The sequence below is a fragment of the Medicago truncatula genome, chromosome 2 (genome assembly GCF_003473485.1).
Source record: "Medicago truncatula cultivar Jemalong A17 chromosome 2, MtrunA17r5.0-ANR, whole genome shotgun sequence".
NCBI lineage: Eukaryota > Viridiplantae > Streptophyta > Magnoliopsida > Fabales > Fabaceae > Medicago > Medicago truncatula.
In genome coordinates this window covers 11,372,125-11,385,393 of record NC_053043.1, presented here as the reverse complement: position 1 = coordinate 11,385,393, position 13,269 = coordinate 11,372,125, and the positions used below count along the sequence as shown (strand labels likewise).

At 32.3% G+C, this 13,269-nt stretch overlaps 1 protein-coding gene across 1 annotated transcript; it reads left to right on the top strand.

Moving 5' to 3' along the window:
- The first annotated feature begins 1,605 nt into the window (after positions 1 to 1,605).
- On the top strand, positions 1,606 to 4,407 carry LOC11412928 (translocase of chloroplast 159, chloroplastic). The gene has a single exon (XM_003594473.3). It carries the CDS (start codon positions 1,675 to 1,677, stop codon positions 4,237 to 4,239), a length of 2,565 nt encoding a protein of 854 aa, XP_003594521.1. The 5' UTR covers positions 1,606 to 1,674; the 3' UTR covers positions 4,240 to 4,407.
- Positions 4,408 to 13,269: the final 8,862 nt, after the last annotated feature.

Below are 13,269 nucleotides of genomic sequence, written 5' to 3'. Positions count from 1 at the left end.
AATTAATATAAGCATTTATTGTTGTTAATACTATGATTAATTATATTAGTTTTACATATAAATATATAATGATACATTGAAATTATATATTAATTAAAATATTCAAGTATCGTTTTTTTGAAAGGACAAGTATCGTTATTTATTTGCATTTATACGATTACATAGGAATAATTTTATTATCAATATATTTTTTTTTTTATAATTATCATCAATTATTATGTTATTGCAGAGTTATTTTCTAAATAAAATTCATAGTCAGAAATGAGATTTTTAAAGGTTGTTTTTTACTATAAAAGACCACATTTATTATCGTTGAAAAAAAGTCTAGAAATATGTAAATTCTAAATAAGCAAGTATGCCAATAGCCATAGTGAGATTTTAATTATGCATTTAAAAACTTTATGAAACAAAATGAATTAATGAATGAATGGGAATGAATACTTTGAACCGTTGTCTCATTGTATTTCACTGTTGAGAAACAAAAACTGTTTTGAATGAGCGGGTGCCTATATAGTACTCAAAGCTCCGTACTATATAGCATAGCTGTTCCAATAAACACCCTTTCATGAATTGAACCACTCCACTTTCTTATATTCTTCTTCTATGGATTTCAACTCCACAGAACAACACATTCACGACAACGACAACAACATTGGTATGGAGAAACCGGAAGTATTCCAAGACGTTGATTGTACTTGACGTTGTGGGTAAAGAGAAACATGGTACGTACATGACATATCGTTTTCGTTCACAACAACATGCATGCATTGACTTAGATATGAGAAATGTTATTACATCAACTATATGATACGAAAACTTACATGAAAAACATGCATGATTTTCTAACAAACCATGTGTCCGTGTCCATGTTTCAAACCTTTTTGTTACGAAATTGTTTTCACCAAAAACACAAGTTACTAATACTTAATATTATCTGGTTTTGATTTCTGCCGAAGAGACGATTCTTTTCGACAATATTAATGATATTCAGTAAGACTTACAAAACCATGACACCGGATACGACATAGAAACGAAACATTGACACGGATAATAATTTTAAAATGACTTAGTTCATTGTAATAACATGTGTCGATATCGCGTCAATGATAGACACATATCGAACACAAGATACACATTACACATTCGATTTGAAGAATTGGGGCTATAGTGTATTCAGGCTCATATTTTTTCCTACACCGGCGTCACATTCAAATATGTTTTTAATTTAGTTGGATAGATGTTTTAATTAAATTCACGGTCAAAATTGTGATTAATTCAATTACATATTAACCACAATTTTCAATGTGATTAAACAACGTACTTGCGTAGGTGTAGGGAAAATTGGATGTACATGAAACATTTTTGTAATATCTTACATGTGAAAATATTATTGGCATGAATTACAAGAAACTTCTGTTTGAATAAGATAAAAATAACCAATAAAATAGTCTTACATGTGTCTTAGTGTAACCGTGTGCAATATTCTCGTAGGTATTTTCGTATGCATTATGTATGATAATTTTGGCACACTTGCAATATACATTCTTATCTAAAATGTTACAAAAATATGGTAAGAAAATTGTAAAATATAATGAAAAGCATTTAGTTAGAACGTTGGTCTTAGTGTTTGTGTTTCTTTGAATGAGTAGTTTAGTTGTTGTGTGATTATGAATTATGATTGTTTGTGATGTTAAATTTTCAGTTGGTCGAGACTCTGCGTCTTTGGTTGAATTTGACAATAATGATTTTAGACAAGGGAGTGTCATTGAACATGATCATCATGAAAGGGATGGTTTTGTATCAGATGAAGAAGAAGATGAAGAAATGATGTTTGGAAACTCTGAAGCTGTCAAGCAATTGTTTGAGAAGCTGGCACAAGAACAACTACAATCAGAAATTGGTACTGATGTCGATGATGACGACGTGAACGATATGGATGGCGACAAGAACAACAATGGAGGGAAGCAAGTGTTTGATTCTTCAGCCTTGGCCACCCTTTTGAAAGGAGTAAGATCAACAATTGATGTGGAACAAAACAATGTCGTTGTTGTTGATAACCAATTGAATGAAGAAGAAAAAATGAAATTGGAGAAATTGCAGCAAATCAGAATCAAATTCTTGAGACTAGTTCTAAGGCTTGGTTTGACTACACAGGAATCAATTGCAGCCCAAGTGCTTCAAAGGTTAACCCTTATTGCTTCTGGAAGGGATCCAAGACAAACTAGTCAAATATTCAATCTTAATGCTGCTGAGGAAAGTGCTTTCAATCTTGAAGCTAGGGGAGAAATTTTGAACCATTCTTTGAATGTACTAGTTCTCGGGAAATCAGGTGTGGGAAAAAGTGCTACTATAAATTCAATCTTTGGTAAAGTGAAGACCAAAATTAGTGCATATGGTTCTGCAACCAATTCTATTAAAGAGATTGTTGGGATGGTTGATGGAGTTAGCATTAGGATTTTTGATACTCCTGGTTTGAAATCTTCTGCATTGGAACAGTGTTACAACAAGAAAGTTTTATCTATGATTCAAAAGTTAACAAAGAAAAAACCACTTGATATTGTTCTCTATGTCGACCGTCTCGACATACAAACTAAGAATCTCAATGATTTACCACTGTTGAGAACAATTTGTAATGTATTTGGTCCATTGATATGGAGGAATACTGTTATCACATTGACTCATGCTGCCACTGCACCTCCGGATGGTCCATTAGGTTCACCATTGAGTTATGATGTGTTTGTGACTCAGAGAAATCGCGCGGTTCAACAAGCCATTGGACAGGTTATTGGCGACGAACAGATTAATAATCTGAGTTTGATGAATCCGGTTGCACTTGTTGAGAATCACCCTTCTTGTAGAAAGAATAAAAATGGACACAAAGTGCTTCCTAATGGTCAAACTTGGAGACCTCTTTTGCTGCTCTTGTGCTACTCAATGAAGATTCTATCAGAAGCAACTAGCCTTTCCAAAACTCAAGAAATGTTTAATTACAATAAGTTGTTTGGTTTTCGTGTTCGAACTCCATCGCTTCCGTACTTGCTATCTTGGTTGATGCAACCGCGTAACCATGCAAAACTCGCATCCAATCAAGGTGGTAATGACATCGGTGGTTTTGAAATGGAGTTTGCAGAGTTGTCTGATTCTGATCAAGAAGATGATGAAGATGAATATGACAGGCTTTTGCCGTTTAGGCCACTTAAGAAATCTCAGGTTGCTAAGCTAAGTAGAGAACAACGGAAAGCATACTTTGAAGAGTATGATTGCCGTGTCAAACTTCTACAGAAGAAGCAATGGAAAGAGGAATTGAGAAGGATGAGGGAGATAAAGAAGAATAAAGGTAAATCAGAATATGGCTACACAGAAGAAGGTGCTCAGAATATGGAAAGTCCAAATGCAGTGCCGACTCCATTGCATGATATGATCATGCCGCTATCCTTTGATGGTGACAACCCGGTCTTTAGATATCATTTCTTAGAATCAACTTCACAGTTTCTTACGAGGCCGGTGTTGGATGCGAATGGTTGGGATCATGATTGTGGTTATGATGGAGTAACCATTGAAAACAGTCTAGCAATTGCCAATAAATTTCCAGCATCTTTTGGTGTTCAGGTTGCAAAGGATAAGAAAGACTTTAATATGCAATTGGAGTCTTCAGTTGCCGCAAAGCATGGAGAGAATGGTTCAAGCATGGCTGGCTTTGACATACAAAACATAGGAAAGCAACTAGCCTACGTCGTTAGGGGAGAGACGGAATTCAAGAATTTCAAAAGAAATAAAACTTGTGCCGGTGTGTCTGCGACGTTTTTGGGCGAAAATGTATCTACTGGATTGAAAGTTGAGGATCAGATAGCTCTTGGAAAATGCTTGTTGTTAATGGGAAGTGCTGGGCTTATGAGGTCTCAAGGTGATTCTGCTTATGGCACGAACGTAGAAGTGCGGTTTAAAGAGGCGGATTTTCCAATAGGTCAGGATCAATCTTCATTGAGTCTTTCTCTGGTGAAGTGGAGAGGAGAATTGGCTTTAGGCGCGAATTTGCAGTCTCAATTTTCTATCGGACGTAGTTATAAGATGGCTGTTCGTGCTGGATTGAACAACAAACGTAGTGGACAAATTTCTGTGAGAACAAGTAGCTCGGAACAACTTCAAATTGCTCTTGTTGCCGTTCTTCCAATTGTCAGGGCTATCTATGCAAATTTCTGGTCCAAGGCGTGTGATAGGGATCCCAATTCCATCTTTTAAGTTTTGTTGTTTTGATCATGTCATTACTAAGTAGTTTTTGAGTTGAACACATCCAATTGTTTGTTTTCATTATTTTCTTCAATAATATGTTGTTCATTTTGTATAGAGTATAAGATCTCATGTGTTGTGGTGTAGTCTGTGTGCCAAAATTCTATAGTGAATTCATGGAACCAACAGAAAATGTATTCAATTGTTTTATTAGTCTCAATTGGTTGAATAATGTTATACTACTATTGTGCTTATTGATGTTTCAGTTTGTTGTTGGAACTTTTACTTTCGGAAAATACTTACCAATAGTGCCGCCTTCGGCACTGATTTTCAAAGAAACTGCCAAAAACAGTTGCCAACTGATGCATCTTGAATTCGAGCAAATAGATGAATTTGCCGACGAGTCTTCTGTAGACATCAGGATCAGTAAGAAGAATGGTGCCAGAGTCTTTGAGAAGTTAGGTTCCTTTACGCATGGGAGTGGAGGCGGGCTTGGCTGCAACTAGTCAAGTTTCTGTCATGATGTCAAGCGTATATTTTTTCCGGCTGATGCGAATTCCAGTGCTTGTGCAAGCTACTTCAATCCCAAAAAAATACTCAATGTTCCAAGATCCTTGATTTTGAAATTGTTTTTGAGGAAGGCCTTGATATATGTACTTTCTTGAAGATTGTTACCTGCAATAATAATATCATCAACATAAATTAAAATGGCTACGAAAGAATTACCAAATTTCTTAGTAAATAATGAATGATCAAAAGAAGATTGTACATATCCTTTTGAAATTTTAAGGCATTGGATAATTTTGCAAACCATTGTCTACTAAACTGTTTTAATCTATATATGGATTTGAGTAATTTGCAAACAAGTTTATATCTATTGTCCCGTTAAAAACAAAGTTCTTATACGTAGTTGTTCCTTTTTCTACTTCATTTACATACATCTCTAGTTTCCTGGCAACAAATTAACCTGGATATTTTTGTGTCATTTTTCCTTCACTATGTATTATTATATATTCATTTTCTCAAAATTTTGGCTTTGCAAAATTAACTAGCAAAATAGAATAGGATTGCAAAATTGAACACAAAAACTGTGGCTTACAAATGGGTAGACCAAGTACTTGCAGACTATATCATATTCATGTGTATCCCAAGTATTTAATAAGTAGGTGAAACACTCAGAAGTCAGAATTTCAACACGTATTTCCTCTGCTGGTTAAATATGTGCATGCCAATATGCCATGTTATGAAAGTGAAATGAATTAATGATTTCTTGAGGAAATACTGGTATATGTGTAGACTATTTGATTTGATTTTTTTGTCTCTTAGAATAAGTCTAAAATAAATATTATAGAGACGAATTTCAATATGAACAAATTTTGCAAGGACTTCTAAAACAAAACATCAAGGACCAAAAACAAAGTTATATATGTTCAAGGACTAAAAACAAAAAATTTTAGAATTCAAATATTTTTATGGACCTTTGACAATTCTCTTATGTCACTGAAGGGTGAAAGTCTTAGAAATGCTTACTACATTGTAGCATGCTTGCAATTGCATGGTTCACAACAACCTTATGTCAGTGTTTTAATTGTAATTGTTTGTTAGCTAGGAGAAGGGTTTATTTTTATTGTTCCTTAATTTGAACAACTGACAAATATACTGCATATGGCTGGTGTTCATCAGTTGAATAATGCAGTTGAAAGGTAGTGTTTGCCTATTCAAAAATAGTATAATAACTTATTGCTATTTAATCACTTTCCTGCCTAAATTGAATTTTACTGAAACTAAATCAGTAAGGTAGTTATTAAAATTCAGAAAATGACATGTTATGTTCTGCATTTTTATAGCATAGTGATGTAATGTAACATTAAGTAAAAATGGAAAGATACAAAAAATTGTAAGAAAGTAGGGTCATTTGCATGAGATAACAATCACAAGAGGATGTGGACACCGTTTTATTAATTAAAAAACACAATAGATATGGAGGTATAATTTGATGAATCAATGTTCATGTTTTCTTTTTGAGAGAACAATAAGTTCATGTTGGACTAGGGTGACAAAGTACTACCAAATTTTAAGTGTGAGTTTGGCCACTAAGCTTTTAGAACAAAAGAAAATTCAACCATGTTACATATCTACTATTAAATTTCTAATACAATGGATACATATTGTCGCGTTATACAAAAACATAAAATTTATAAAAGAGAAAGAAAGTCTTATATGGTCACAAATATTTGGGCACATAGTTTGAACACACAAAAAGAGAAGCAGAATGCATGGTGAGTTGGTGTACCGGATATACATGGTAATCAAGCTAACAATGCATGATCACATAAATGGATCCATCCATGGGATTCTTTGTTATCAAAGGAATATGTCCTTCCCTTTTGATTCCTTTTGTAAAGTACAAATTAGCAATTTAAAATCATAGTATATACTTAAATACCACTACTAATGATAACGATTACAAATGATATATATTGCCATAATTAGCTACAAAGACATTAGATTTTCACTCACATGAGCATCCTATCATGCCGGCCGGATACCTTTTCTTCATCCATACCTTTACACCTCTTATATCATGCATGGACCCTCAACAAAATACAATTTGCTAAGAGAGAGAGAGATGTAAAATGGAAGCAAAGGCATGCACACAATTCTAGAGTGAGAAATGTGGTGGTGGACATGTCTATGACACTCTTTTGGTGCATGTAAGGAAAAGGGTTCATCACACCTCCACCAAGGTTTTTTTAAAAACAAAACCTTTTGGGTCCCCCGCATGGGATTTCAAGAAATATTGAAAGGTACCTCCACCTTTGTATGTTTTTTTTAATAAAAAAAAAAATCAAGCAATGTTATATGAAAAACAAAACAAAGTGGACCTGACCCAAAGGTAGGGTTACATGTTCCAAACTCTTCCTCTTCCAGAAGGAAAGTTATATGCATAAAGAGGACTTCATTATCATAGCACATAGCAAAGGGAGACAAAAAAAACACAAGTGAGTTTGTGTATAGCCAGCCAACCATTTGACTCCTCTCGAGTCTCCATCATAGATTAATCCATTTTTTTAAAGAGTCTAAAGACAAAACGCGCACATACTAATAAGCAAATTGGTTCAATATTTATTAAGGCCTAAAGCGAACTTTCTAACAGTCGCAATCAGTAATTTTAAAAGTCGCAAAATGCAGTTTTTCTTATAGTGATTAATCATGTCAATTAGTGTATTTTTTACAATTGTGAGGTATTTTATTTTTTTGTACTTGTATACTATTTTTTATATTTTTTTTAGGCCTTTCAATATATGAAAACACAATTATTTTCAGAAGCATAAAACCCTAGCTTTAGTAGCTTGGGACTTAGATCGACTCTACTAGTGAAGAGAATAATAAGAGTTTGTGTTTTAACATATCAAATGATTTCATATTTTTATCCACTGAGATCATAAATTATACATAAAAAAAAAAGTAAAAACTGAATTTGAATGTTGGAGAATCATTGGATACTTTAAAAACATGTAATGAAAGTACCTTAATGTAAATGTCAACCTTGTAAATATTTTAAAAGTCAATTGCTTTTCTAAGGCATTATCTTTCCATTCACTTTCTATATCTCTCCTCTTGGATCCTTATGAGTAAAGGGAAAGAGGTGGGAAACACTCTCAATTGTCAACAAAAGAGAAGAGAGGTTGGTGCTTGGTGGATCTCTACCACAAAAGTTGGATATTGGATTAATTTCATGGTTCAGATATACATCCTAGCTAGCCTAAAACTTATTGAACACTTAATCTTAATTAAAGCATTTAGATTCTATATGGGATACACTAGTGTTCTTTAAGCCATTACTAATGATTAAATATTTCTTCTTATACGTACTAGTAGGTCGTGAAAATGCTAAACTAATATTTGTTGTCGTGCATGCTTAGACGAGACGATTATAAGCTAGCATGGATAGATATAATTAGTGACTTCACGATGACGAAAATTTAGACATGAGATTCATTATAACACTGAATATATTGTCTATATAAAAATAGAGATGTGTCTATAATGTTGTATGTTACTGAAAATGTTAGTATATACAATAATGAATTGGTCATACTATATCGATTCTAAAAATTCTCTCGTCAAAAAGTTCCATCATGTTATTGGTTTTTGTTAGAATTAGTTGTTATATTCTCTTAAAATCATGGGTAAATAATTTAAGGATAATTGCTAAACTAATAAAACAATAATTATTTTCAGAGAGTAGAGTAATAGGGATTAATATTAATGTGTGTATATATTATGCCTTAAAATCACAAAAATCAGAAAACTAGGTTGTATCTGTTCAAAGTGTGAGGCGCTTTAGAGTGAGCGCAAGTCACCTGATGCAGAGCCAAACAACGTCCTTAGAAGCTTGTTTCATGCGCGAGACGGCTGGTGCGTGCGCGTGAGGCGCGCAACATGGGATTGAGACCTGTAAAAGACAACTTTTTTAGGACTAATCTTGAGAGATCAAAAGAGAGAATTACTTATAGGAAATTTAAAGGTTGAGGGTTTAGTTCTTTTGAGTGAGATTTTAGGGTTAGAGAAAACACATTCTAAACATCTTGGATAGTGAGACTTCGTTAGAGAAAGAATCTAAGTTTTCTTTCTTGATCTCTTGTAGATTGAGAGAAGAAGCACAAAGAGGTAGCAATCAGGGTTTATTGTTGAAGCTAATTTCTTGTGAGTATCACTTGCAAAGACTTTGTTATGTATCTGCTCTCTCCCATACGCTAATGAATTTAGGCCGAATTGATTAAGAAATATTGGTGTATTTGTTCTTTTACTCTCTTTGTCTTTGTTCTTTGATTTGATTGTGGATTTTTTTTTTATACAAATTCTGGATTTTGTTGATGCAAATAGATGGAACGGTTGTCTTTGAGTCCGACTCATCTACTCTAGTGCAAGCTCTATCGTTTTCGGCCATGATGATTCAAAATTTTATGTTATTGTTTATAGTATTATTTATCAGTTATCTATACATTCAACTTCAAGGTGAAGTTTGTTAGGAGACGAGCGAACATGTTTGCTCATACTTTAGCTAGGTCGGCTTGTTCTTGGGCTAGTCACCGTATTTTTTATTCTTATCCTTCCTGTATTAACATTGGTTGATTAATGATAATAAATAACTTTGCTTCGTTAAAAAAAATTACGTTTCTAGAATTATTCTTGGCTGAATATTGTGGCTTAGATTGTTTGATCGTTGGTTATCATTGTTATTTGGGGGAAAGAAAACAAATTATTCAAGTGAGCGTCCTAGGTACCAAATGTGATATTGAGAATTATTTCGGAAACACCGACTTTGAGTTTTGGAAAGTGAAGATGCAAAGAATCTTAATAATTCAATAAAATGGTGCGAAGGCTTTGGAGGGTGGGGTTGGGATGTCAATCACTCTGTCATAATCAAAGAAGATCGAGATGATAGATAAGATAAAGTGTTGTTTTCTTCTATTTCAAAGATAAATTGTTGAGGGAAGTTGCAAAGTATAAGACCACGGCAACGACGTGGACAAGTTGAAATTGTTGTATATGACCAAATTATTGGCTTATAGGTTATGTAAGAAACAACAAGTCTATTAATTTAAGATGATATAATTAAAACATATTGCGGAACAATTGTTAAATTCCTTTAATCGCCTACCCCCAAACCTCCGTTCTCCTTAACATAACAAACAATATGTCAATTTATCAATGAAATTTTCCTAACATCCTCATTTCCCAAAAAAAATAAAAATTAAAAGTATATTCGATGGAGGAAATGATGCACACGGGAGTCCTGAAGGAGGAAATAAAGTAGACCGAAAGAAAGGACAAAACAAACTTTAGAAGAACCTAACGACTACCCAAATAAAAGTTTCTACTATTCCAACTCGACAATCTAGGTTTAATACGATCAAGGAGGTTGCCAGAAATTCAATTTGCAGGAATCACTACCAATATGAAGTCCCAGTTAAAGAAAAGGGATGTGGCCGATTTTACAATTCAACATAAGCAGCCTCAACCAACCAAGAAGCAGCCACATTAACACCAACCAACATGCTTTTGTGGAATTTGACCATTAGGCCTGAAATCGCCTAAAAAATGATAAGAACAACTTTCATGGATCTAGTATTTTCCCTCTTACCTCCCATAAATAAAGTGTCATCAACAAATTGCAAATGAGAGACTGAGATATTATCTGATCGACCAACTCGGTATCTTGTAAAGAGCCCAACCTTCATGGTTGCATTCATCATAACATTAATGCCTTCAACATCTAATAAATAGAGAAAGGGTGAAAGAGAATCTCCTTGACGAATCCATCTTTCAAATTTAAACTCATTAGTTGGGCTTCCATTCACTAAGACTGAAGCGGCAGTTGTTGTCACACATTCCATGATCAATTTCCTCCAAAGGGTAGGAATATTCATTTTTTCCATCACTGTTTCGAAGTATTTCCAATCAACCGAGTCAAAAGCCTTTTCAAGGTTGACTATAAATAACAACAACTCTTTTTTTAACCTCCGAGCATCATCCATAACTTCATTTGCTGTAAGAAGGCCACCCATAATGTGTCTACCTTGAATAAAGGCTAATATCAAATTACACTTCCAAGTACTTTATGCAACTCTTTGATTAAAATTATATGTATAGATGTTGAACTTCTTATCCTTTTCAATGACACCAATAATATATCATTATATAAAAATTTGTCTAAGAGTATAATTAAAATAATGAAAAATCCAATCAAAACCTCTCATTCCCCTTATATATTGTTATAGTTAATATTGTTCCTGTTATAGTGAGGTGGTTCATATTTTTTTTTTGTACAAAGGTGGTTCATATTTTAATGATTTTAACTTTTTTTTTAATTAATAATTTAAGCAATATTATAAATAGGATAAAATAGTAAATAAAATACTTTAAATGAAACCTAAAATTGAAAAGAGAAAAAGTAAGTCTAAATTTATGCATTTTCTTTATACATAGTCTAAATTTATGCATTTTCTTTATATATAGTATAAATTTATCCAATATCGCTAAGTGCCAAATAAAGTATAAACCGGGCGACTCTTATTTTAGATCCACATGTCAATCACAGAAAGTTTTCAAGCAAAAAAAAATGCATATTATTAGTTGATGATTCAAATAGTTATTTAAAATAGGCATAGATAAATTTTTCATTCTTAAAAAAATAGTGAATTTTGATTTTAGTCCTTAAAAAAGTGATATTTTTGTTCTTTTTAATATTTTGTTTTGTTTTTGTTTTCTAATGGACATAGTTTTGACATGGCTTGAATATTTTTGGAACATGCAATTGTTTTGCATAATAAAATGACATTATTTGGACACATCTTAAATATAAAAAGGTCGTAATTTTGACATTAATAACAATATCGTTCTTTAAAAAAAACGCAAATTGTCCATTAGGAAAAATGAAACATATTTTTTTTTGAAAGGATGAAAATAACCCATTTTATAAGGATTAAAATAAAAACTATATATTTTTAAGGATGAAAACTTATGACTATATAGGTTGTTATTTTATATATATCTTTAGATATGTTACAAAGGGATACATTAGTTTATAGATTTTAAATTATTAATGTTTTAATAACTTATGAATATTTCCTCTCAAGAAAACCTTATGAATATTTTAAAATACACTCTTTAACGTCTATAATAAATTATTAATAAGGTTTTCTCATCTATGGTGAAGGACATAAAAGTTATTAAATTTGATTTCTTTTCCTTCAAGCAAAATAGTTTTTTTTTTTTTTTTTTTGAAGTTCTAGCAAAATAGAATTAAAACTAACACCAAAAATTTGAAGTCAAAATGGGACAAAGAAATAAGTACAATGATGCAAAAATACTAAAAGTACTATGTAGTAAAATATGGGTCATCATCAATATGTAAATAGATATATAAGTACAATATCCTTGAGACCTAATATTCATGATTAACCTATTTTAGTTTTTTAAACAAAATGTAGTATCAATGAATGGATGAATAATAATCGTATATAGTATATACCATGCAAACATGATGAAACCAAGCAACCAAATGGGGTTACGTTTGTACTAACACACTAACAAAGTCACGTTTTTCTCTTTTATCCTTGGTTTGGCATATTAAATCATCATATTATATTAGTATCATGTATGATTATTTCATGCATGTATCTTCACATGGCATCCATGCATGCATGCATCATACATATCCTAAGAATCAAAGTTGAATTTCAAAAAGCATGATTTCATGAAGAGAGAGAGAGATGGGGTGTTACCAGTACTGTTGCCTGTTGGTATGCCTTGCTGACCGCTGTACAACTGTATCTTTTTGTTGCATACAAGAGAGAGAAAGAGAAAGAGAAAGATAGTTTAGGAAATACTAACACCAAATAAACCATTTGCCAAAAACTGTTTCTCTTATTCTCTTGTCATGTCTTATCATATGTTTTTGTTTTTTTACTCACTCATCTTTATAATTGCAATAATACTGTTTTACTTTTGTCACAAAATATTTTGTGTGCATGTTTGTGTTAAAATATTTGATTTTGAATCAATTGATTTTGTAAAATTGTTCCATGTATATTTGGTGAGATTTGCTCCTTTGGTATTCTCTAATTGTATCATTCACCACAAAACGGTAGTTATGTCTCATTCAATTTTTTATTTTATATCGATCCAATCAGTTATTAAATATATTTAACAAGTTTTATAGTTAACTTTTGTTGGTGGTTATCGCGTGAGTTAGCTCAGTTGATAGTGATATTGCATATTATATAGAGGGGTCGAGGTTCAAACTAGGACACCCCACTTCTCCTTCTCTACAATTAAATTGTGTGAGTTCTAACTATTAGACTACTTGACAAAAAAAAAAATTTGTAAATCAAACACTTAAAATCAAAACAAATAACTTTTTATAATAAAGATTTTTTTTAAGAGATAAAAAAGTTACTACTACTACTTCATAGGCATAGTAGAGTCTAGTATAGTAGTATTACTCATAAATATTGCATTGTTTTTGTTCAT

Bases quoted from the DNA above. Each gene is read 5' to 3' on its own strand.
- LOC11412928 (XM_003594473.3), top strand. From the start codon at position 1,675: ATGATTGTTTGTGATGTTAAATTTTCAGTTGGTCGAGACTCTGCGTCT.